The sequence below is a fragment of the Melitaea cinxia genome, chromosome 2, assembly GCF_905220565.1.
Source record: "Melitaea cinxia chromosome 2, ilMelCinx1.1, whole genome shotgun sequence".
NCBI lineage: Eukaryota > Metazoa > Arthropoda > Insecta > Lepidoptera > Nymphalidae > Melitaea > Melitaea cinxia.
Genome location: NC_059395.1, coordinates 15943286 through 15967166, shown reverse-complemented (window position 1 = coordinate 15967166; position 23881 = coordinate 15943286). Strand labels below are relative to the sequence as shown.

Below are 23881 nucleotides of genomic sequence, written 5' to 3'. Positions count from 1 at the left end.
GATCTGTCAAGTTACTGCTACTCATCTGCTACTATTAATATTAAAAAAAATCTACACCATAACTTTTCGACAATATTTACTTTTTAAATTATTACGTTGTGAAATTAATTTATTTGCAATAAAACAATATGCAAAAAATATAAAGTTGGTAACAACAATAAAAAATATTTTTTTTACCAGTTTCGGAACGAGTTGGTCCTCCGAGTCGCCGTGGCCCAGCCGCCCGTACCGCCCCTTGCCCCACGTGTAGATGCGGCCGCGCGCCGTGAGGCAGGCCGAGTGCGCGCCACCGCAAGCTATCGCCACCACTTCGAGACCTGATAGCGCCGTGATGAGCTTGGGACGATCGTAGCTCCTAAACAGCACGTTGCAATTAAACCCGGCTCGTTTAAATTATTCAGGTAATTTGAACAGACTAATTTATTATAGCATTTCCTATTGTACTCAGAATGTATACTATTAGGTGCTTTCATTTGTTATTACATCTATTTTTGAAAATCATTGCTGTACCATAAATTAATATTAATTAATTATAATTAATATTTCATAATTTTTTTTTTTTTTGATGAAAACGTAAACATATCAAAAGGTTAACACATTTCATTTTTCCTAGAATTTGTACTTTGTATTATTTTAATTATTTAAAGAACTCATTCAGAAGTCATAGTTCTCAATGTGCTATAACTACTTTATATAAATAAATAAAAAATAAACCTCTCGTACTTGATTGTTATTATAAACACCGTATCATGACAATCGTTACATTTTTATTTTAAGAAAAATTATGAAATCAATAATGCTTTTTGAACTCACACTCTATTGCCATGACCAAGCTTTCCGTCCTCTCCTTCACCCCAGCTATAAACCTCACCATCAGCTGACAAAGCTAAACAGTGCTTGCCGCCAGAGTTGCAAGCAACCTACAAATAATTCATTAAATTATTGTCGCAAAATTTTAATGTACCTAATAAATTCAACTAAACTTTATCGATCTTACCTTAGTAATAAATATGTGTTGAATGGACGATAATAACGTCGGCTGTGAGACGGAATCAATTCCGCCAATACCTAACCGGCCACCGGCACCATAACCTAAGGTGACAATGTTTTTACGATTTAGCTTTTGATTTTTACAAAATATTTCTTGCTCGGAAAGTACTATTTTAAGTTAAATTTGTCAAAAGTCTGCGAGAAAAACTGTAGATGACAAAGATTTCAACTGATAATAAATATGAGTAAGTAGTAAATAAAACGCAATGTAGTATAATTCTTGTATTTTTTTAAATTTAATTGTGATAGTGTCATGATATTCCACCAAATGCAGAATATTTTGATATTACATTTTTTCCGCGTAACGAAATAGTGATACATCGCTGTCACTAAGCTTAGCCACGCCTCATGAACGCCTGACTGAAGGGCTTTATACTGGTTAACGCTGGTCTATTTAAACAGGGCGTTCTTATTTACTACGATTTAATTGGTCAAGGGGCGTGGCCAAGCCAAGCGTACGCGTTGTGTCACTACTTTCTTTACGCTGATATACTATACTTAATTGTGAAATAACTTCAAAATACAAATACACTTGTCGAGGCGAAGTCAACTAGTTGTGTTTTAATTTTATCTACGTTTTGTTTTTTCTTTACACCATAAAATTAAAAACCAATAAGTTTCTTATGCTATGTTAGAATAGAATATATATTATATTTTTTTATAATCTTGTAAGAATAGAATATATTAAGCTTAAAATACATCGGCATAATTAAAAAAAAAAAAACTTTATAGCAGGAAGCCTGTCGGCTAGTATAAAAGAATGATCAAAGATGGTATCAACTGGTAAGCATACCGGTGGCATACACCTTTCCGTCAGGAGTGACCGCGAAGAGCGTCTGCTCGCCGCCCACCAGCTGCACGGGGCTGAGCGCGGCGAGCGCGTGGCAGGGCTCCGGCGCGCGCACCTTGCCGCCGTCCACGCCGCCCAGCTGGCCGCGGTGGTTGTGTCCCCAGCCGTACACGGCGCAGCCGCGCGGCCCGCTCACCCACCAGCCCGACCACTCGTCCGGCCGCCTGCGCACCGAAACACCCGTGGGTAGGGTTGCCAGGTCGTCAAAACTTGTAGCCGAACCGACTGGCCAGTTTAGCCAGACATTTTGTTTAAAAAACCGGACACCCTAAATTATTAAGTAATTTGTGTCTTATTGTTTGTATTATTATAGCATACGACAATTTTTTTTTACAATGGATATTAAACTTTAATTGCGAAACGACTGATAAAAATTAAAATGTGTAACAAAAGCCGGACACCATTTAATTTGGCGGGACTCAATCAAAAAGCCTAACTTACTAACTATGGCCGGCTTTATCCGGAGCCAGGAACCTCTACCCGTGTGTAACTACGTGCTCATTGAATTAAATATTAAAGATCACCAACATTCCATCTGTCTTTGGACGAATCACATGTGCAACGATGTTCATTTAATGAGACATTGGATCACAGCTGATATTTTTTACATTGTTGATACATATACTAGATCGTTCAATAAGTCCCGAGACTAACCTGGAAATGGCGCATATATTAAAAACTCTTTTGATTTTTAAAAAGTACTGGCTATCAATACAAGAATATGTGTCAAATTTTTAAAAATGGAACAATAAAATTATTGATTTTGAAACATTTAAGTGACGCTACGGTTGTAATTTCGATACAATGGAAAAAAACGAGTTTCGCGTGTTGATAAAACATTGTTTTTTAATGGGAAAAAATACCGTTGAAGCACAGCAATGGCTTATAAAATGTTATGCAGAATCAGCTCCCTCTAAAGCAACCATTTGTCGGTGGTATGCCGACTTCAAACGCGGTCGCATGGACACCAATGACGGGGAACGCTCAGGTCGTCCAAATGAAGCAGTGACTCAACAAAATATTAACCAAGTCCTCAAAATCGTATTGGAAAATCGGAAGGTAAAAGTGCGAGAGATAGCCGAGATAGTGACGATTTCAGCTGGTAGTGTTTTCACTATTTTACATAAAAATTTGGCCATGAAAAAGCTTTTTTCTAAGTGGGTGCCGCGTTTGCTTACAACTAATCAAAAGGAACAACGTATCAATGATTCAGAGCGCTGTTTGGCGCTGATGAATCATAATAAAAAGGATTTTTTACGTCGGTATGTAACAATGGATGAAACCTGGATATACCATTTCACTCCGGAATCCAATCGGCAGGCAGCGGAGTGGAGAGCGGCTGGTGAAAGCCGCCCGAAGCGTCCAAAGACTCAGAAATCGGCCGGTAAGGTTATGGCGTCTATATTTTGGGATGCGCATGGAATACTTTTCATCGACTACCTTGAAAAGGGGCAAAATATAAATAGTGACTATTACATGTGCTTATTGGAGCGATTGAAGTACGAAATTGCGGATAAACGGCCTCACATGAACAAAAAGAAAGTGGTGTTTCACCAGGACAACGCGCCTTGTCACAAGTCCGTGAGAACGATGGCCAAAATTAACGAATTGGGCTTCGAATTGCTTCCTCATCCCCCTTATTCGCCAGACTTGGCCCCCAGCGATTACTGGCTGTTTGCAGACCTCAAAAAAATGCTTCAGGGTAAGAAATTTGACTCAAATAGTGAAGTTATCGCAGCAACGGAGGCTTATTTTGAAGCCAAAGACAAATACATGTTCTACACACATGGGATAGAAAAGTTAGAAAAGCGTTGGAGGGACTGTATCGCTCTTGGAGGAGACTATGTTGATGAATAAAAATTAATTTTATAAAAAAGACCTTTTTTTAGTACTTAGTCTCGGGACTTATTGAACCACGTGTTATTATAATTGAGCTCTATCATATGTGTGTGTATGTTCAATTAAATCACATAATTATGTTCATCGAAGTACAAGACAATTTTTAGAATCGCCATAATTCCGACTATCTTTGGACAGATCACCTTTACAACAACGCTGTTTTGGCAAACAGTTATTATAGTTTATTCTTATTATGTTGATAATAGTTTTAAGTTTTTGACTGATGACTTTAAGGAATAAAGTTAAATCTCATAACAACACTTCATTGTATAGTGCCTCGAAATGACATACTCACTTATTAACCCAATGCAATAGTTGCTCATCATGCTGTCTCGTAAACTTGGTGTTATCTTCCCAAGGGTTCTGTGCCTCAGAGGTGCCTTCATCCGTATTGTACACGCCCAGGTCCACGAGTCGCTTGCGGACGATCCCAAGGAAGGGCGCAGGGAGGGGCGTGCGGCGGATCAACGCGTCCGCAGTGCGCATGCACAAGCAGTAGCGCTTGAACCACGCCCAGCGCGCCGCGTCCGGGCCGTTGCAAACGCGGGAGTCGATGCGGAGACTGCATGCTAACCACGCTAGCTCCTATAATATAGGACGGAAATTAACTAACCAGACCGTTTATAATATAGTTGGTTACAGCCATATAACTTGCACGTGGGAATAAACCTTCTACAAAACACCACTACTATCAAGGCAACATCAACAAAATCTAAGTAAATCCTATCAATTGAATTTATTTGGGTTATAACTTGTTCCCGCCTGCAATAATTCGAAGTATATAATTATATTATAGTTAGTTGGTATTATTTATTATATTATTAGTTTATGAAAGCAACAAATAGAGCATAATAAACGGTTCACTGAATACACACTTAATTGTAAAGCTTGTTTTTCGTATTCAGATTGCTCATGTTGTATGTGATTTCAAGATCAATCGATATTAAAACTATTTAACGTTTACTTTTAGTTTGAAATAAAAGACAACTCGTAGCATAAGAATTTCGTGTATTGTCTGACCAAATAATAATTAATGATGAACGTTACAATTTAAATTTTTAAACAAAGAAAACGAATCATATGAAGTTAGACGAGGTCTCCCCGCCCGTCGCCCTCTCATTCGCCGATGACCGGTAACTTAATAGCATTCGAAGCGCTACTGCTCACTAGATGTCGCTCGAACACTTGTTTTTCCCTTTTTAGTGGTTTTATATCACAGTTGGGTTTTTGTTTTCTTAAATAATTATTTTTTATTAGAGCTTTTAGCTGCTGTGTGGTTGCGGCAGTAATGAATATAGCCGCTTCTCTCTTTCCGTAAGAGGCGACTAAGGCATAACACAGTTCCACTACCACCCTGGAACTTATAAAGGCGACAGATGACGGGATAATCCGACCGATAGCGGCGCCACGCCCTCGCACCACATACATGTAGTCGTGTCTAGTGTAGCAGTACCTTGAGGTAGTGCGTGTGCAGCAGGTGCGTGCCGATGCGCAGCGCGGGCTCCTCGTGCTCGTACTGCGCCAGCAGCAGCTGCGGCAGCGCCTGCAGCGCGGCGGGCGGAGCCACGCCCTCGCCCGCTGCGCCGCACACCACGCCGCGCAATCGACGCACACACCACACGCGCCCCCGCCACGCTACATACACATGCATATTTTATATATTATACATTCGCATATTCGTATCAGATGGTTAGGTCATCACAACTGATTTACTGACTAGCTGGTTTTTAACACTTTACATGTAATTTTGCTCGATAGAGATATAGTAAGTAAAATGATAATAAAGTCAAGAAAAATGGTATCAAAATATTACCTCTGGTAAGCAAATCAAAAGTTTAACAAATCAATGTTACTCACACAGTGTAGGCATTTGAGCACAAATAGCCAAAGCCTGTGCTAACCGAGGTGCCAGCTGGTGATCATTTGATATGGCTCTTAGTAAGGGTCCATCCAGCAATCTCCATGCGAGCTCCACAGATGGACGTGACAAAACATATCTGTCTGTACCACTTTCCTGCATAAATTAAATTATAATTTATTAGTATATTAATAATATACAATAAATATTTAAAATATAGCTAATTTTTTAAAACATTTTAATAAAATTTATTTGACTTACAATTATGGTATGTGATGGAAGAATAGGATGAACTGTAAACCGCCATCCCCATCCATTTACGGAGCTATCACTTGTGAATCTCCAACGTAACTCATCGCCTGAAATAAAAGTAGATATAAACTCAAATAAATAATATTATCATCGCATATTAGCTTATTAAAATGAAATAGATAACTTTATTATTTCTTCAATAACACCGTACGGTAATGTTTCAGCGATTTCCTACAACAGCGTAAATTTGAATAATCATAATTTTTACTGCTTCTTTCCTATGAGCTAGTAGGAAGAGTTTTATTTTACAAATAGTAGAAGATCCGAACCTAACTCGATCTTCACCGATCTGATAATAGAATGAAACATACTTTATAATAAATTAAAAAAATAATAATAATTGAAAATTGCAACATCAAGATAATAAGAAATTTTTAATCTGTCTTGACAGTATGACAAGTATAGATCGGGTGCGTTCCACTAAAGAAACGCAACGATCGCAACGCCCTTTTCATCGTTCAACCTATGGCCCGTGGTCGTCGCGAGCGATCACTAGACGTCATAGATGACGTCACTGTTCACGACTACATTGCGGCCACTTCGCCCACAAAATATGGTTGGGTCAGAGTTGCCTTTCGCAAAACGTGGCGGGAATTTTAAAAAAACAACTGTCAATGTCAAATTGTCAATGTTACCTTTCATTCGATTCGGCAAAAACGCAACAATAAATTCCCGGGAATCCACGTTGAATTAAGTTTTACTCCATGCGAAATATTTACTTACAAACCCCACAGCTGCATGTTTTCACTATGCTGCCACATTACGAGCACACAGCTGACACCTGATAAGCGCTCAAATATGTGTTACACTTATAAAATTCGCTTACAACGGCCGAGGCGTTTATTGGAATATTTGTTTATGGAACGGTAATCCACTGTATTTGAAAAAGTACTTGAAAATGTTGATTGTCCAATAAAAAGCCACAAAAAATATATATTTCGGCAAAATTAACACGCTTTCATGCCATAAAATTAAATTACATTTTAAACCTTTTTTATTTTTGCAAAAACGCTATCAGCCATTTTGGTGATATAATATGGTTAATAACAAAAGTCGTGTATAACGTATGTAAGACCGAACTCGTTCAATACGTCAAAAGTTCAATACCTTATACATATACTCTTTGTCGTTCAACATTAACAGCTACAAATATTTGGTGTTTTTGTGTAAAATAATGAATTACAATAGCATATCGTTAGTGTGTAGTGTCTAGCTGTACAAATATTAGCATTAAAAAAAACTATTAATTCTTAATTTGGCAGTAACATGAGGAAAAAAAAACGTAACCTAATACTTTCTAACATTATTTTTTAAATTAGGTATTCATGGCACTTACATAAAAAAACAATAATATAACAAGTAATACTTACAAAGATGTTTTAACATTCCGAAATTCGATAGAACAGAAGTCTGGGTTACGTGCAAAAAACTTTGCAACTTTTGAATCAAATTGAATCAATTTTTGGCAGATTCGTACTATCTGTTTTTACAAAACCTTTTCACATTTTAATAAATAAATAGCTACAAATGAAATGCACTAACGAAAGAGCACAACTATTACTCCTTGAAGTTAAAGTTGATAGATAAGTATGTAGTCTGTTTACAGCACTGACAGAATTTTATTTTTACCCGTATGACGTCATACCATGGCGGGTCGTGTTTTTTTTTAGGTCACGTGATATACAGATTAAAATATACGACTTTTAAATCCTCTTTTTTCTCCTGCAGGACCACTCTCACATACTCCCGACATTTTTAGCCAATTGTCCCTCGTCGCCATCATCCATGGAATGCCTACCTATCGGGCACTTCCTTCTTATTTTGATTATGTAGCTGTATTTCAGACCAGCGCTGACAATCAATGGTGCGTCCGGCGGAATCTACGTGTCCCGGACAGTACTGACAGTATGGATCGCTTCGAATCCCCATACTATACAAGTACTCGTTAAACTGTCCATGTCCTGACAAGAAATGTGTTAAGTAGTAATCTACCTCCCCCTGCTGTACGTCAACCTTCCGGTAATTTCACTGGTTGTAGTCGATAACGTTGCGGGCCTTTAGTTATAAACAGGTCTGTCGATGCCAGTTATCTTCTACAAACCTGGCAACCCAATAAAATAATAGGCAACCCAATGGCTGCATATTCTATATGTTTCATACGATCAAGTCAGATTTTTTTTTAACAAGTAATTAAAAATAGTCGGTCCAGGATTTTTTTAGGCAACCCATTTTTAATATATTATCTAATATACTAAATTTATTATAAAGTATGTTTCATTGTATTATCAGCTCGGTGAAGATCGACTCAGGTTCGTATCTTAGACCAAAACAATAACTTTAATATTGTTTTCCTATAGTTTTTTTTTTACTACAAACGAAGTTGGTGTTGAATGTTAATCTAAGGAAAAAACGTACGAACAAACAGTTGTGAACGAAAAAATGGCAAAGGCTTATCGAACATACCATTAACGACAATCTCTTGCGCCCAGTCCGCTGGCTCTCTACCAGATCTCGTAGCAAGCACTCTTCCCGCGCTGTCCGATATCGTTAGCGGATCATTCCTTCTTTCAGTGGAACAGCTTTGCTCGAATGACACTCGCAGAGATGAAGCGCCTGGGATCTTTACGACGCCTGTGAAATTATGACCCTTGAATTATATCTTGTATATAATTATTTATTCATAGAAACAAATAATTATTGAATATTAGATATTTGAAAATTCGATATTTCAATATTTTTTAACATCGACAGGATAAGTAGCTGTGATAATATTTTCTAAAGAGAAACCTATGCAACAAAATTATCTTGCTTTTTATTATGAAGTTAATGTATTATTTTTTTTCACAGAGAAAGCTATAAAAAAAACCTATATTTCATTGCGAACTATTCTTTAACCACGAAAGAAATAGCAATGAGTATCTACCCTTATAAAAGTTCTTTCTGACATTCATATAGTTACGTACCAGATATATCGGTGTCGTCGGCGTAGGGGTGCGGGCTGTCGACGGTGACGGGGTGCGGCGGCGCGCGCGAGCCGCCCGCCGCCGCCTCCTCCAGCTCGCACACGCACACTTCTACCACCATATCCGCCACTGCCGGCTTACTGGCGCAAAGAGCTGGGAACATACCAAAAATTCTTTATATGAGCTGTATCCATGATATCGTTTGTTACCTGTTTTGAGTTTCTTTCCTTCTCTCAAGGAAATTTGAATAAGTCACGTGTTCAAACATTATCCTACCTAGCTTGAACTTAAACATAAACAAGTTTTATTGAAATGGCAAAAGATGCACGGTTATGATAAAGACACAAACAAAAACTCCAACTGATAATTTTTATTCTAAATAAAAAAAAACAGATGATAATGCTGTTTACTTATTGATTAATAATCAAGACTCCGTTTTTTTACTATAATTTTATTCTAAGCAAAACGGAATTATTATTTTATTTGTATATTGCTCACCCATTAATACGTCAGTGATAACTTTGACCGCATTATTAGCATCGGGTACACGTCCCGCCGCGGCCAGCTTCAGAAGATCCACAAGTGCTCTCGCGTCGGACTCGCCCAGTTGAGATGTGAAATCGTCCAATGCCAACTAACGATTACACAAATTTTTTAAAATAAAATTAACATTTGATATAAAATAATGAAATTTGAATACAAAAAAGGACTTTTTTATTTTAGTTCGAACCCGCGTCTCCGACTGACCGTGTCAGCGCTCTAGCCAATTAAGCTATATCGAATCCCGCTGGAGCGGTCAATTTTTGATATGATATTCAGAAATGTTTACTTCATACAATTTTACATGCGTGATTAAAATGATAATTACTTTGGGCGCTTCAGCTTGCTGCACAGTCATAGTGGCGGCGGCTACGGACACCGCGCTGGAGGACATGACGGCTGAATGACGGGACGACATGGACCCGCTGAGGGGACTGCTGGCACCGCTCTGTTATACGAAATCATAATTACAATATCATTTAAATTGATAGACTTATAGACAGATAGACATTATTTTAATTGATTGACGACCGGTCTGGTATAATGGCGCGTGTGCCGTGTCGGCGGCGCCTAAACACCGATGATGGCGGGTTTCCGCTCGGTGTGGATATTTGTAATATTTATTTCCGGTCTGGTTATTAGTCCTGGTGGGTCTCCCCACCGTGCCTCGGAGAGCACGTTAAGCCATCGATCTCGGTTGCTATCATGTAAATCTAATAGCGATCGTTACTCATGGTAAGGAATATTTCCACCAACCCGCAGTGGAGCAACGTTGTGGATTAAGCTCTGATCACGATCTTTCACGCGAAAACTACTAAACCGATCATCATGAAACTTTGCTGGTTGTTGAAAACATTATAAGTAACATAGGATACTTTTTATAATAAAAATCAATACGTTTGGGTAAAAGCTAGTATAAAATAATAATAATAATAATAATAATGCCAACGTACCGGTAGCGTGGCCCTGTCCGCGGGCGCCTCCCCGCCGCCGGTGCGCGCGTCCCCCTCCGCGTCGTCGTCCTCCGAGTCCAGCGCGACCACGGGCGCGGCCGTCAAGCACGTCTCGTGCGCTCGCAGCGCCTCCACCAGGAGACTGCGAGCCTGGTGTTCAATCATTATATGATACTAGCTGACCCGGCAAACGTTGTTCTACCGGATACATTTTAAAAACAACCTTTCCACCTAGGCGTATAAAAAATAGCCGATCTATTCTCAAATCTACCAAATATACACGAAAAATCTCATACAATTCAGCCAGTAACACACACTGAGATTTTTACGTATTCGATTACGTAAAAACAATTTACGTCTGCTTTTATAAAAATTTCATCATTCGTTCATCTTTACAAAATGTTGTATGTGTTCACTGAATGTGTCGGCTGTAAGGTAATAGAATTTATTTTTATTAAATACTTCAATAATTTATATCTATAAACATTTTAAAATTATAGAAAGACTAGCTGTGCCCGCGGCTTCGCCCGCGTTGAAATTAGTGTGTCACAAAGTTTTCCCGGAAAACTTCCAATGAAAAATCGGCTTAGCCGTTTCTTAAACCTTCCTCTTGCCAATGGTGGAGCCCTCTCTCCTATGGTAAAACCGCATGAAAATTCATCAAACTTCCAATCCCCGTTGTACCCCCTTAGGGGTCGAATTTAGTAAAATCTGCTCTTAGCGGATGTCTACGCCCTATAAGGAGCCTTTCTGCCAAATTTCAAGTTTGTAGGTGTTATAGTTTCGGAGATTTCGTGATGAGTGAGTCAACCTACCATCCCCCGTTTTAACCCCAAAAGGGAGTTTATTTCTAAAAATAGATTATTTGGACACCTTCTCACCATCTATAGAGCATACATTTTAAATTTCAAGTCTCTTACTTCAAAAACATAGGACTTTCATACAAACTTCCAACCCCCGTTTTATCCCCTTAGGGGTCGAGTTTTATTAAATCTGTTCTTAGTAGATGTTTATGCCCTATAAGAAGCCTATTTGCCAAATTTTAAGCTTGTAGGTGTTATAGTTTCGGAGATTTCGTGATAAGTGAGTCAACCTACCATCCCCCGTTTTAACCCCAAAAGGGAGTTTATTTCTAAAGATACATTATTTGGACACCTTTCCACCACCTATAGAGCATACATTTTAAATTTCAAGTCTCTTACTTTAAAAACATAGGACTTTCGTACAAACTTCCAACCCCCGTTTTACCCCCTTAGGAGTCGAGTTTCGTAAAATCCGTTCTTAGCGGATGCCTACGTCTTGTAAGGAGCCTACCTGCCAAATTTCAAGTTTGTATATGTTATAGTTTCGGAGATTTCGTGATGAGTGAGTGACCTTTCGCTTTTATATATATTATATTATAGATTATAGATATAGATAAATTAATGAACTTATGTATTTACGCAAATTGTAACAGTCCTACTTTTAACTTACCGTGAACCTATTTTTTGCGATATACCAGAAAAAAACATTAAAAAAGAAACTTCATTATAATGGGTACAAGTTTGAAATTTGAAATTTCAATACACTTAATTAATTGATATGCATTTTTAAACTATCATCAATTATTTTTTGGTTATGTTATTACCTGCGTAATATGTAAAGCAAGTAGTATGAGAGACAACGCGTGTTGTACGGCAACTGGTGGCTCGAGTGCGAGCGCAGCCGCCGCGAGCGACGGTCGTGGACCTTGAGGTTCTTCCACCATTGCTTCGTCTGAGTAGAGACCTACGCAATTAATAATTTATCGATTACGTCTTGGTTAACTTATCTTAAAATGTGATGTCTACTTTATCTGTAAATGTGAGAATCAAATGAAAAATATTATTTAACAAAACTAAACATAGCATTTTTATTATTTATAGATAGTTTTACAGTGACACATCAAATAGAATAATATTTATGATTAATGGTGGCGGAGATCGATGATGGGGTGATCGGGGCCACAGCGCCATGTGTGTGTCCGTGTGTGCGGTGTCGCTCACCGAGGCTGTGCGCGCCCAGCGGGTCCTTGAGCGCGGGGAAGGGCAGCGGCGTGGCGTGCGGCGCGGGCGCGTGCGGCGCGGTGGGGCGCAGCGCCCAGGCGGCGGAGTGCGAGGAGCCAGCCGCGGCGCGGTGGACGCCCTCCACGCCCGCCACCAGCGCCGGCCGCCGGTTCACGCACGTCGTGCCGTTGCCCTGCTGCCCGTGGTCGTTGTCGCCCCACGCCCACACCTGCGAAGAATTGTCTCCACTAAAAAGATCTATTTGAATCTAATCTAAAATATCTATCTAATTTAAAAATTTTCAACAGTATGAGTCAAAAGATTTGTACAATACTCAATAAAATACCTCGATACCAAAAAAGACTTAGTAAAAATAGTTAGTGTGAAAATGTCGTAGGCCAGTGAATGTGAGGAAAAAACACTCGGACGACTCTTTTAATTTTTTTTACATATTTAATTATATTTGATTATTAACGCACATTAAAGTCTAATACGAATAATACTTTTAAAAATCGTAAATTCTACCTGGTTGTCACTAGTGACGGCTAGACAGTGCAGGGCGCCCACAGCGACATGTATGACGCGGCGATCTCGCAGGGCTTCCACGATAGTCGGGCGGCGCACGTGAGAATCACAGCCATGACCGAGCCGAAAATAGTCTCCTTTGCCCCACGTCCATACCTAAGTAAATTTAATACGATATAATTAGTTTTAATTTAGAAGATAAGTCAATATATTAAATAAATCGAAATTAAGAAAAATGTATTCTTTATAAAAACTTTATATACCAAAAATTAATTCATTAATTGTATATGCTATTCTTGAAAAATGATTATCAATATTATTAATATATGATATGAATATTTACCTCACCATCTCTAGTCAAGGCCAAGCTAAATTGTGCACCACATTCAACTTGAATCACACCAAGTGTATTCAATCTCTCGATATTCATTGGAACTGCACATCCGTCAGATCCTCCTCGTCCTAAAATAAAAAAAAATATATGTCAAATAAAGCCTTTTTGGATTCATTTATAGTTTTCATTTTGTGTGTAGAGGAGTACCTTTACCTAATTTACCAAAGTCGCCGTCACCCCATGAGAATACTTTGCCACAGGCAGTGAGGGCTAAAGTTTGAGCGTCACGAGATCCACACGCCACCTGAATTACTCGGAAACTGGCTAAAGCCTCCACCTAAAAATAAAAGAGTATCAATTTTTTGATACCAATTATTTTGCTGGGAAATATTAACCTTTATAGAAGACTCAAACACAAACTAACCAATACAAAATCATTAGATGTTTATAAATTTGTGAGCAAAGAACACTTTGTTTATTTAAATTTTTTATATTTCCACTATTTATAATATCCACCACGATTAACAACAAAAATAAAACTTTTAAAAATACAAATTTAAATTACTTAATTAAAAAACCAAATTAAACCAAGTTTGTGTGATTACAATAACAAAGATAGTAACGAGTGTGCTTTATAGGTATGAGGGGAGGTCCAAAAGTTCGTTGTAATTGGGGACTCATAATGATGAGTTTCAGCCCTATTGCGAAGAAGAAGAAGAAGAAGAAGAAGAAGAAGAAGAAGAAGAAGAAGAAGAAGAAGAAGAAGAAGAAGAAGAAGAAGAAGAAGAAGAAGAAGAAGAAGAAGTGGTGGAGCGGATTGTTACTGGAGATGAAACATGGGTTCATCACTTTGAGCCCGAGTCTAAACAAGAGTCCATGCAATGGCATAAAAAGGGGACACCACCGCCAAAGAAATTCAAAGTGTCGGAGTCGGCTGGAAAGTGATGACTCTTGTGTTTTGGGATTTTGAGGGGATTACAAAGAAAAGGACCATAACCGGAGAATACTACGCAACGATATTAGAAAAATTGAAGGAGGCCATCAAGGAAAAACGTCGAGGAAAATTGACTAAGGGTGTGTTGTTCTTGCAAGACAACGCGCCGGTTCACAAGAGCAGAGTTGCAATGGCTTCTCTGCACACACATGGCTTCGAATCACTAGTTCACCCACCCTACACTCCAGATCTGGCCCCAAGTGATTTTTATTTGTTTCCTAATTTAAAAAAAGACTTAAGGAGAAGGAAATTTTCCGACGACAATGGGTTAAAGAAGGCAATTTTGGCTCATTTTGTCGCAAAAGATAAAAAATATTTTTACGATGGCTTAGAAAGATTAATTCATAGATCTAATAAATGTATTCAGCTTAAGGGTGACTATATTGAAAAGGAAAAATAGATTTATTGGTTAATTTTATTTCAAACCCTTCCATTCCACGAACTTTTGGACCTCCCCTTGTACTACACGACTGAAGTAAAACTTCTTTAGCAATAGGCCTGCTATATGAAACAAATGAATATGAGAGAGAGATAGAAAATGTGTGCTCGCACCTCTCTCTGGCTCCGTTCGCCTCACTTGATCACCCGATTACTCCCCAAGTCAAGCGAGCGTAAAGAAGTTTTACTTCGATAATATAAATAAACAAGACTGACCATTTTAGGCGACAACTGTGTGGTGTCGTCCCCATGCCCCAATCTGCCATACTCCCCCAGGCCCCAGGTGTACAGGTGGCCGCGCGCGGTGACGCAGGCGCTGTGCGCGGACCCGCAAGCGATGCCCACCACCCGCTCACCCGCCAGCGACTCTATGAGGCGAGGCGCTTCCAACGTGATACGGTTACCATGACCCAATTTACCGTCTTCGCCTTCACCCCATGAATATACCTATTAATATAAATAAAATATGAAGTTAATTTGATGGCAAATATTTTAAACAGGCTACGCAGATGTTTGTCGTGGTTTATGGGATTTTTATTTTTACAGATTACCAACACACGATTTCGAATATCGATATCGAAGAGTAATTATAAATTGAAACTGTATTGAATGTAATTTGTTCGAATTCAAGTATGAGATAAAAAAAATTGACGAAGTCTGACAAGTACTTTTTGATTTATCCTTAATAATACGTATATAATTGACAATGTTTTCGAGGAGCTACGTTGATAATGTTCTCATTTTATTACAAGTGGATGGAGTTTGAAGTTGTTTTTTTTTTCTTTTTTTTTTGTTTGATAACAAACACTATTATTTCAATGGTATCATAAAAAACTAAATACCTTGCCATCAGCAGTGAGCGCTAAGGCATGTTTTCCACCAGAGTGCACGGCGACGCGACGTACCAACACATGAGATAAGTAAGGGTTAGCTCTTGGTGTCGACACGTTGTTACTGTGTCCGAGACCTAACCGACCGTTTGTACCTTCACCGCAAACGTAGAGCTAAAATTTTTACAAGAAATTATATGTCTGTTTTGTAACATAATGTTAAGAGGAGACTTAACATGTACTCAAAATTACCTCTTTCTTATAATGAGTATGTTACTAAACTTACCTTTCCATCATGTGATACAATAAACAGTGTCTTCGAACCGCCAGCGATATGAACTGGTCGCAAAGCACTCAGAACCGGTGAGAAAACTGGTACTTTAACTTTAGATCCTTTTACTCCACCCAGTTGGTCTTTATCATTTAAACCCCATACGTACACCTAAAATAAAACAATATGTACAAATGGTAAAATTTATTTCAATTAATGAATATATATTTTCTGTTTTTACCTTAGGACAGTCATTCGGAAGAGTTGGGGGATTGTTGTCGGAAGAAACGGCAGTCGTTGTGTTATCTTTATCCATCCAATCTTCTGCTATAAAATTCATACTCTAAAAGAGAAAATTTGATTAACATTCGTATGTTTTTATAGCTGTATATGACTGAAACATGCAAGTTTTACAAAAAAATATAACTTACAGCTAATATCTCTGTATACATCGGGTTCGGTCGGAATCCTGTTATGTATAAGCCGTGTACTCGGCAATCAGCATTTACATTTCGGTTTTGTTTAATCCCGATTTCGATGCATGGATAATACTGTGGAAGATGTCAGCAAATTAAATAATTTTCCATCAACTATTAATACTACATTATTAAGTTGAAACCCAAACATGTTAGAGTTCTAATAAGTATGGTTATTGGCATATATCCTGACTTCAAAGTTATTATTTTCAACTGAGGTAGGGCAAAGCAGGAAATTTCGTGCTCAAAATATGATGCAGTTCGACAGAAGTAGTGCATCTTACAGAAGATCACAGCTAAATAAAACTGTTTTCAAGCAGTGTTGGTGAGTAAGGTAAGCAGAGCTCCTGGAAGAATTCGGGATAGGATCGGCAACGCGCTTGCGATGCTTCTGCTGTTGCAGACGTCTATAAGCTACGGTGGTCGTTTACCATCACGTGAAACGTACGATTGTTTCTCGACCTATTCATATTTAAAAAGTCTTAGAGGTAAAATCCAAAATTCACTATCAATCTTTTAAATACTACGTCCCATCAAATTCAAGGCCATATGAGACATAACGAATAACTCAACATACCAGTTTGCAGTAGACAACAAGTGGTATGCTACATACATATTGCTATGTTCTTTTGAGTGCAGCGCCATATGGAAGTCAAACAACAGGCCGACATACCAGTTTACAGTCGGACAAGAGCTGTATCTGCGCGAGGTGCGCGGGCGGGCGCTCGCGCGAGGCCGGCGCGGGCGCGCAGGGCACGGCGGCGAGCGGCGCCAGCGCGGCGTCCTCGAAGCTGGAGCCCACGCGCACGGACAGCGCGGCCGGCCCGTGCGCGCCGCCCGCCACGCCCAGCCCCAGCCGCCGCACGCGGACGCCGCACCGCATTTCGATACGGATCCAGTGCTATAATAGTAGTTTATATTACTGACCTAAAAAGTGTTGTCAAATCATATCTGTCCATTTTTGCTGATGACACTAAAATAATGGGAAACCCTCTCACCAGTCACAATGTTATACAGCAAGACCTAGACCGCATTGTACAATGGACACAAGACCGGCTCATGTCATTAAATGCAGCAAAGTGTACAGTTTTACACACAGGTAGCACAAAATACAAAATAGGACCTGTACAACTTAAACCCGTGAACTACCAAAAATATCTTGGAGTGAACATTACACATAACCTAAAGTGGGACCTTCACGTCACAAATATAACAAAAAGGACTAACTCCTGGAGGATCAATTAACCAAAAGAGCTAGAGTTCACCTTGATACCTAATTAGTGTACGGTAGCCAACCTGGCCGGTGCCGCTGGAGCTCTGCCAGTAGGTGTGCGGCTGCGAGTCCAGCAGACGGCGCGCGCCGGCGCCGGGCCGGCACGACGACACGCGTACCGCGCGCACCGCGCCGCGCCAGCCCACCGCGCTCCCGCCCGCCGTCTCGCCCCACTCCGCTGTCAGTTACATTACAGACAACTTGGCAATTTAATGATAAACGTCTCACACTCAACGGCCCTACGAGAATTTACTCCTGTATCGAGGGGTCCGGAAACACACCCAATATACAAGCACAGACGCAACTAAATATCTGCATGTCCATTATAAAAGTATGCCATGTGCAGGGATCGAACCCGTAACTGCCGCGCAACAGCCATAACGCGTCATCAAAATAATAATAAATTTAAAGTTAATCTCCACTCATGATAAATATATGTCTATAAATACTATATAACTTATAGTGGTCTGGTTCTTTGTATGTACGTTTTCAGGCTACAAAGCGATTATTATATACTCGTACATAATACTATTTTAATACTTCACATTGAAATTGATAAGAGTTAATATAATATTAAATAAAACATACACTGATCAGTTACTAATTCCATTTCACTGACTTGTCCCGTCCAGCCGGGTTGTTGAGGGAAGTCCACTGTCAAATCGCGCCCATTACTGGATATAGCTGGAAATTAATGCACAAATATGTATCTTTTATTTCAGCACAAATTAAACATCTGAACTGAAGACCAGTAATTTAACGTGATATGGAAAAGAAAAGAATTAGAAAACAAGTTACAGTTTAATCAAAAAAAAAAAAAAATCTTTAGTATATAGTAGAATTTCAAAAATACTTTTAACCAATTCGGAAAGTAGATTTTGCAGAAAAGAGTGCGCAAGAAACTCCGCAGTTACTATTAAGTCTTCTTAGATAGGCCAAAAACCTTTATCATACAGGTTACTAATATTTTGACTAGGGCAAGGAAACAACGACGTCATACAAAATTTCAGTTCATACCGGTAACAGTCCCGACGCTGGTGTGGTCGATGCAGCCCCACTTGTAGCGCGGCTGCGTGACGGCGGCGCGCACGCGCACGCGGTCGCCGGGCGCGAAGGGCGGCGCGCCCGACACCACCTCCGCGTGCAGCGCGCGTATCCCCACCACGCGACTCAAGCCGCGCCACTCCACCTGACCATCGTCACACTCATTTAAAACACGTTTTTATACCTGATGGTCTTGTTTGTGCTAATCTCGATCTACATGTAGCTATCGAGTAACTACTAAAAAAGTAGGGTAAAATTATTAGTAGAAGAAACAGACGTACAGTATTACAAAGTAAAAATAAATATCCAATTTTTTTTTCTAAAATTTGCTATTCTTATAATTAGTGCAATACTTTCAAAAAATAATTTAACGCCTATTTATTATTTACATTTGCAATCAAGTTACCACGCTATTATTACTACTGAGATACTTACGAGTAAAAACACATTCTGCTTGATATCACGTTCAACCTTCTGAACTTGTCCAACATCTCCCAACGCAATCTGAAATAGAAAAAAAAATATCAGTGACAAAACTGATTAATTCTATATATTATAGATACACTTAGTATAAAAATTGCTTACATTTTCATAGGCCTTGCAACACCTCACAGTCATACCAGGCGTTATAATATCAGATAGGTATTGTGCATATTCATCTTCAGATGCAAAGCAACTGCGCCAACGGTAGGGCGTCTGTTTCTTCTCTTGCTTCAACGACGTAGATTTTATCTCGAACACTGTGTCATCCATACCTTGTTGAGGCAACTCTAGTAAATACGCCACTAGAGATTCCACTGATGGTAAGCTGGTGCCACCTTGAAATTTAACAAAGCAGTTTAATTAGTATTCTAAATTAAAACAGGCCATTCGATAAACACGAGTACGCTACTAATAAATGAATGCGGAATTTTTTTAACAATCAATTGCTGCATGGTTTTATCTTTGTAACTATTGACTTTACGTTGTATTTGCTAGAAGTCTATTGAATCAATTGTCTCAAATGTAATTCAGTATGTGGATTACTTAGAAATGAGTTTGAACTGTTGGCCCTACTGGCCTTTACAGCGGTCTGTAGACTACTGCAGATATATATAGATATATCATTGTTTCAATAAACATTTTTAAACAAGTGGTATAGTTCTGAAGTGGCGCCCGCTATAAGTGGTATAGTATAGAAGCTGCGCAGAAGCGATTTATCGGTCTATTTGGTGGTATGGGGTAGCGGGACGAGAGTGTTTATCACATGTCGCATGCTTGCCGGTGTGCTATTGGTTGGACAGTTGTGTCCAACCAATAGCACACCGGCAAGCATGCGACACGTGATAAATGTCGACACAAAATACTATCGCGCACAAAAGTTTTAAATTACGAAATAGTTTTACATAGAAAAGTGAGAAAAATTATTTATGACATATAATTCGCGTCATGTTAAAAGAATGCTGGTTGTCAAAATGCGCAAAGGTGATTTACAGTGTTGCCAACTCTTGAAAAAACTTTTTCGTACTGTCCATTTTTTGGAACAGTCTTATTTGGTAAACAAACCACTGTCAATCGTAATTCACGTTTTTTCCGCATTTATCACTCACTTTCACAACACATTAGCATACGGACACTTGTAAAACTCCATTTACTATTTATTTCACTAAAAAACAAATATTAATTTATCATTTTAAACACATAAAAAACTATTAAGATACTAATATCGAGAGTTCAGATAATTAATATTTTTGAATACGACATTTCAATAACTAAAAAATTTGTTATTGCTTTTGTTTGAAAAAAAATTGTAATTTTGTAAAGTGATAATTATTATACTTATTTAGTCCGAATTATTCACACTGACATTTCTAGTATTTTTTAATGTACCTACCAATAACTATTATACGAAGCAGCGAGTGAAAGCCTAATTAAAAAATAAAACAGTAGTACTTTTGTGCGCGTGTATAGCCATGCGCAAACGCACCCCCTCCAGTTTCTTTCAGCGTTCTTTTTACATGACGCGAACTATATCAATTACTTTACTTCTGTAAAAGGTTTAATTACAAAAAAAAAATGAGTTCAGACTGAACATCCTAAATAAATAATAAATAATGAATAATAAATAATAAATAATAAATAATAAATAATAAATAATAAATAATAAATAATAAATAATAAATAAATATCTTTTACACACACGGTCGTCTGTTCCTACGGTAAGCAACTTTATGCTTGTGTTATAGGTAACAGCCGGCTGAAAGAGCTAAATATTTTTTTTTTGAAATAAATATATACATAGAAATATTACATATATAAATATATGGATTATTAGTATAATCTGTGTTAAGGATGATCAGCCAACCTCCCACATAATACAATATAAAATTTTGGCACAAGTTCTTTATGGAGGGGACATCTTCACAACAAAAGCAATGTCAATAGCAAAATACGCAGTAAAAGTCGCAAAACACATCATTAAGTAACTATCCATATTTCAATTGTTCTTTGTAACTTTAACATACATAATATTTATAATAGTTTAAATCAATATTATTTTTACAAGAGTTCACCTAAATTCTGTATAGCTGCATAGACAGCGTGTCTTGAAAATCCCATTTCCATTACTTGCTGAACTTGGGCTGAATTTGCCCACGTGTTGAGATCTTTACGCGCTGAAAATAAACATAAAAAATACATTTAAATTATTTTTTCCGTCAATTACCAGTAACAAATTTTTCGAGCATTATCTTTACTTACAGAGAGATGCTGTGCTACTCGAGAGTCCCATAGATAGCTGCAAAACGTTACTCTTATCTATGATAGGTATTTCCGGTGGAGAGTCGTAATCTTTTTCGTCTCCTGGAATATTTAGACAAATGGAAAAATATACTCATATTTTATCTGTGTTATTGTGAACATACTTAGTTTGCACTCAATCTATTACAACTTCTGAAACTAAAGATTGGGACAAAAAAAACTTGTTTAGCTCCTACATTAATATACGAAACGTAACTCTGTCTCTTTCTATCTTCACTAACTTATATCTCCCTGTCAACTTCTGTCCACCTCGCCCGATCACACATTTCTCAACGCCCTCGTCACGCATTCACCAGCTTACTCACAAGCGTTACTTTAAAAAAAATGCACTAAGACCTATAACTCAAGGACTGAATACCGTTTTTTGTTTTCAAATTTTATTATTTGTAGTGGATGTATTATTAATTGACCATATTCATGTAGATACTAAGGTTTTAATTTGCAAGTGTAAAATCATAGTGTTAATTACAAACATTGCAGAATTAACCAAAGATGTTGAATAGTTTTTAAATATTTTTAAAGACATTTATCTGTTAACCTGCAACGTGAGCAGCTAATTGCTGGACGATCGTCATAGCAGCGGCTGCTAGATCTTTTGACGTATGAGACGCAGCGAGTGGACTTGGGCGAGTTGCAAGCGCGAGTAAACGTCGTAACAAAGTTCCTTCTGTACCTAGTACGTGTGAACTTCTATCAACTGATCCTGTAATGTAGATATACAATGCATGGAATTATTTTTAAATAACAATTATGGAAATACTGGTTGGCGATAGCTTCTTATGTTAAATAATAAAAGATGTAGTACAAGGAGAATAGATAGTCATTATAATTAACGTATATTATTTAGATACTCTTTATTGTACACAACAACAATCAACACAATAACATATTACAAATAAAAAAAAAACAGTGTACAAAGGCGGTCTTATCGCTAGAGTAGCGATCTCTTCCAGACAACCTTTGGGCATATAGGACACAGCGTAGTGGAAAAGCGGTAGGGAAGTGTACACAGAGAAGTGACAATTATTATTTAGTTTCATATCCTTTATTAATATTTTTTATATAAATATTAGAGATAATATATTTATAAAAACCTATATAATAAATTTAAACTAAACACTGACCGCTGTTATCCGGTGGTTGCATTAAAACTTTGCGTAGTCGAGTTCGCGTTGTTAACAAGCCTCGAACTGCACACAACGTTAGCAATTCCATCTGCTGCCGTCGAAGTCCATAAACGTCTATGTCAGCTGAAAAAAATATCCATATTAATCCGATAGATAAATTAAACGAAAAACCTGTGACAGTGTAGGATAAAACAAAAATTGTGTCGAATTCGATGTCAGCTAATTCTAGTAGAACGTTGATTTCAAAATATGTCTTACACAAATTCACACTACTTTTGACAAATATTTTATAGTAGTTTGGGGGGTTGCGAGGAACGGGGTGTTGAGTTCCTCGTCTGTCATAGCAAAGGAAAGATCCTCCGACCAGATGTGTCCAGAGAGTGTTGTGTCTGATGGGCTACTGCCTCGACAGTTGTTGTCAGGTTATATGTTAAATCTTCGGATAACTTTGATATCGCGATGTAGGATACGTCAGTTTTCTCTAGTTTGTATGTCGCGAGATACATGCCGCCACACTAGCATCCCGCCCCGGCTTCGCACGGGCATTTAACGGTTTTTTTTAATGAAAATATAATATAGCCTATGTCACCTGCGGATAGTTTAGCTTTGACAAACCAACAAACCAACAGTGAGAGAATTTTTCAAATCGGTTCAGTAGTTTCGGAACCTATTCAATTCAACAAACAAACAATCAAAGCTTTCCTCTTTATAATATTTTATATATAATATTAAACTCAAAATAGTTCACTATAGTGAATTGTTTTTCCTTAGCTTAATGTTTTCAGTATATTTTTACACAAAGAGAGTATGTGTCATCCTACCAGGTAAATGGTGGGGATGCAAGGGCGAGGCTTGCGGACCGGCCCCCAGTAAGGCAGCGCACACACGCAGCGCGCTCTCCCCGCCGCCCAGCGCTTGGGGTAAACGTTCACACTCCGCGCTTTGAATGCTACTCAGATCAGTCTACAGAACAAAAAAATGAAATGTTTTTATGTTATTTAATGTACTACACTATTTTTATTATTTTAGTTTAATTATTATAGATTTAGATTAATATTATATTTTTAGCAATTTTCGCTATCCAGTTAGTCTTAGACATAAATATCCCTCATCATCATCATCACTTCAGCCTATCGCAGTCCACTGCTGGACATGGCCTCCACAAGTTCGCGCCGAAAATGGCGTGAACTGTTGTTTTGTCCATAGTCACCACGCTGGGCAGGCGGATTGGTGACCGCAGGGCATGGCTTTGTGGCACCGAAGACGCTGCTGCCCGTCTTCGGGCTTTGTATTTCAAAGCCAGCAGTTGGATGGTTATCCC

General features: G+C 38.4%; 1 protein-coding gene across 1 annotated transcript in view; it reads right to left on the bottom strand.

Moving 5' to 3' along the window:
* The window catches only part of LOC123665765 (probable E3 ubiquitin-protein ligase HERC2), a 58021-nt gene that overhangs the window by 12232 nt on the left and 21908 nt on the right, over positions 1 to 23881 (bottom strand). The window contains exons 42-75 of the mRNA XM_045600029.1: positions 23382 to 23523; positions 22558 to 22683; positions 21972 to 22136; positions 21374 to 21475; positions 21187 to 21288; positions 19220 to 19452; positions 19070 to 19138; positions 18608 to 18779; positions 18179 to 18274; positions 17614 to 17768; positions 16991 to 17218; positions 16273 to 16392; positions 16083 to 16184; positions 15857 to 16012; positions 15583 to 15744; positions 14957 to 15187; positions 13522 to 13645; positions 13318 to 13436; positions 12975 to 13130; positions 12450 to 12678; positions 12053 to 12192; positions 10426 to 10575; positions 9801 to 9920; positions 9431 to 9566; positions 8933 to 9085; positions 8433 to 8600; positions 5919 to 6016; positions 5657 to 5813; positions 5253 to 5434; positions 4095 to 4384; positions 1844 to 2064; positions 998 to 1092; positions 814 to 920; positions 178 to 355 (exon numbers count right to left, since the gene is read on the bottom strand). Coding sequence (XP_045455985.1) covers positions 178 to 355; positions 814 to 920; positions 998 to 1092; positions 1844 to 2064; positions 4095 to 4384; positions 5253 to 5434; positions 5657 to 5813; positions 5919 to 6016; positions 8433 to 8600; positions 8933 to 9085; positions 9431 to 9566; positions 9801 to 9920; positions 10426 to 10575; positions 12053 to 12192; positions 12450 to 12678; positions 12975 to 13130; positions 13318 to 13436; positions 13522 to 13645; positions 14957 to 15187; positions 15583 to 15744; positions 15857 to 16012; positions 16083 to 16184; positions 16273 to 16392; positions 16991 to 17218; positions 17614 to 17768; positions 18179 to 18274; positions 18608 to 18779; positions 19070 to 19138; positions 19220 to 19452; positions 21187 to 21288; positions 21374 to 21475; positions 21972 to 22136; positions 22558 to 22683; positions 23382 to 23523 — 5184 coding nt within the window. The remainder of the gene's footprint in view (positions 1 to 177; positions 356 to 813; positions 921 to 997; positions 1093 to 1843; positions 2065 to 4094; positions 4385 to 5252; positions 5435 to 5656; positions 5814 to 5918; positions 6017 to 8432; positions 8601 to 8932; positions 9086 to 9430; positions 9567 to 9800; positions 9921 to 10425; positions 10576 to 12052; positions 12193 to 12449; positions 12679 to 12974; positions 13131 to 13317; positions 13437 to 13521; positions 13646 to 14956; positions 15188 to 15582; positions 15745 to 15856; positions 16013 to 16082; positions 16185 to 16272; positions 16393 to 16990; positions 17219 to 17613; positions 17769 to 18178; positions 18275 to 18607; positions 18780 to 19069; positions 19139 to 19219; positions 19453 to 21186; positions 21289 to 21373; positions 21476 to 21971; positions 22137 to 22557; positions 22684 to 23381; positions 23524 to 23881) is intronic.